Source organism: Spodoptera frugiperda, chromosome 27 (genome assembly GCF_023101765.2).
Source record: "Spodoptera frugiperda isolate SF20-4 chromosome 27, AGI-APGP_CSIRO_Sfru_2.0, whole genome shotgun sequence".
NCBI lineage: Eukaryota > Metazoa > Arthropoda > Insecta > Lepidoptera > Noctuidae > Spodoptera > Spodoptera frugiperda.
Genome location: NC_064238.1, coordinates 10271784 through 10274167, shown reverse-complemented (window position 1 = coordinate 10274167; position 2384 = coordinate 10271784). Strand labels below are relative to the sequence as shown.

Here is a 2384-nt window from a genome sequence, read left to right as displayed (position 1 = left end):
AGGAATTGTCGTAATTATAGAGCAAATTATACTTACCTATGTTTTGGTTTGGTACATTATGTTTAGGAGTGATGAGGGATCAAGTGAATCCAGTTTAATATTAAGGACATAACACAGTAACGCCACCACTCCAATAAACTTGAACATTAAATCTTATGTCGTATGATATATTATTTCGTAACGTCAATTATTAATTTCAAAGCAAAAATGCCGTGCTTGAGCCGAGCCGTGTCCATGCCGTTTATATTATTATGTGCGATGACCATTATTGGTACCAAAGCATAGTTTTAAAGCCATATCGTTGATATCGTCTTTCTTTTCTGTCTTTCTTTAATATTAAATTAAAATTAGTAACTAATACTTAACAATAAAACAGAATTATCATAAGATCCCAACTTTTTATATTACAAAATCAAGTACATTGAGCTTTAAATTCATAATTTCATAACAAAAAGATGCCTAATAACAATTAATATAAGGTAACATTTCGAATGGAGTTTAACAGAGAATTGTAAAAAAACTTTTTAGTTAGAACATTCGCAAGTGGTGGTGGAAATGCAGACGCCCTTCTGGAATCCAAGTAGATTGCAGATGTAGGCACAAGCCTCGTTGGTGCAGGCTTTAATAACGGTCGGTATGATCAACGTCGATGGACGAACGAACTCACGGTCTGTAATAGAAAAACATATTTTTAAAAGCATATCAATCTCGTATCTACTTTTTTTTTTAACGTTGCCCCGCACTAGGATTGTCTCCTGTGTCGTGGATGCGTTTACAAACATACAAGTTCACATTCGCATGACACCCAGACCCGGAACAACCATTTGTGGAACACACAAAGAGTTGCTCCGTGCGGGAATCGAACCCGCTACACGTTCCGCGGCAGCCTGTTGCCCAGCCACCATGTCAACCGTGCAATTTCTTTTTATTTTTTATAAAACTTTGCCGAACACTAAGATTTTCGCCTGTGTCATTTAACAAACATACAAGTTCACATACACATGACACCCAGACCCAAAATTATGAATTTAAAATCCCTTGAACAACAATTTGGCCTATTCTCTGCTTACCCCCATGAGTGATAGGCGTGAGGTTATGTATAGACATATGTACATATGTCTGTTAAAGGCTTAGCTGCTTCTGTAATAGCCTATGCCCATACGATCAATAAATAGGGATCTTCATAATTATACAATTTTGATAAAGAATATTATTATATACTTAGTAAGTAATAAAAATCTGGCAACAGTATCTGTAGTATCTATAGTGCTAGATTTTTACGTAATCTACTTTTCTAGTAGCTACTTTGATCACTGTTTGATTAAACTTAAAACAATTTATGACACATTAGATGATTCAACAAATTTTATGGTAAGAAATAAAACCTAGATTGCAATTGTAACTCACCAACAGGCTGATCGTCCACTGCATAAACGCTTTCTTGAGCAGGACTGTCATCTTTTACTTCTGCAGGATCGAAAACGCGAATAACTGGAGACTCTTCAGCGTAGACTTTTTGAGGATCGACATCTCCAACTTCCTCAAGATCACCAAGTTCGACAGCATACACTTTATCTTCTCCACCCTGCCCAAGCACCAGCACCAGGGTAGACAGGAAAACGACGAGGAGTTTCATATTGATACGACTTTGTATTACTCAAACGGAGTTAGAAATGAACTATTACTCCAATCGACGTGATTAATGATCGATTAATGTAATATTTATACTCAATCGTTACGATACACGGTATATGCACAATGATAACAGCGGTGGTTGCACTTCAGATTATCAGAAACCCTTATAATTTCGAGTGGTTGCCTGATAAGATGTGCTGTGCAACGGAATTTGAACTCTATCCTCTGAATGTAGGAGTTTAAACTTACTTGTCGATCTTGCTTGTTTACTCAAAACTTTGTAAGTTCGTTTGTCCCATGAATCAGTCACCTTATTTAGCTGACGTCAGTAGACTATTTAATTTTTTAATCATGAGTTATTGATGGTGCTAACCAAAACACATATTTATTTTAAGTTTCGGTTCGGTTTAAAAAAACGTAAGTAGGCACTTCTGGGAACGGTGACGACAGAACAATCTATTTTTATAAATATAATTTGAACAAAAATTTTTATAAACATAATTTGGACACCATTTAGAACGCGATTTCTGTATCAACGAGTACCTACAAACTGGACTATTAAGTATTACCTAACAATTAATACACATAACCTAAGTCTACGCGTCATATAGGTACATATTAGATGTGGATTTCAAAACAAATTAACGTTTCAACCACGTATTGCCAGAATACGCAGAAATTTCAATTACATGGAAATAGGTCCGGCGATTTTCCCAAAAGTGTAACGGTACGGTAATGTGGTCAACTTT

General features: G+C 35.8%; 1 protein-coding gene across 1 annotated transcript; it reads right to left on the bottom strand.

Moving 5' to 3' along the window:
• Positions 1 to 384: 384 nt before the first annotated feature.
• LOC118263477 (uncharacterized) lies at positions 385 to 1713 on the bottom strand. Its single transcript, XM_035575499.2, has 2 exons — positions 1408 to 1713; positions 385 to 670 (listed from the first exon to the last, which is right to left on the bottom strand). The coding sequence occupies exons 1-2, from the start codon at positions 1634 to 1636 to the stop codon at positions 525 to 527; spliced, it is 375 nt and encodes a 124-aa protein (XP_035431392.2). The 5' UTR covers positions 1637 to 1713; the 3' UTR covers positions 385 to 524.
• Between the last annotated feature and the right edge of the window lie 671 nt (positions 1714 to 2384).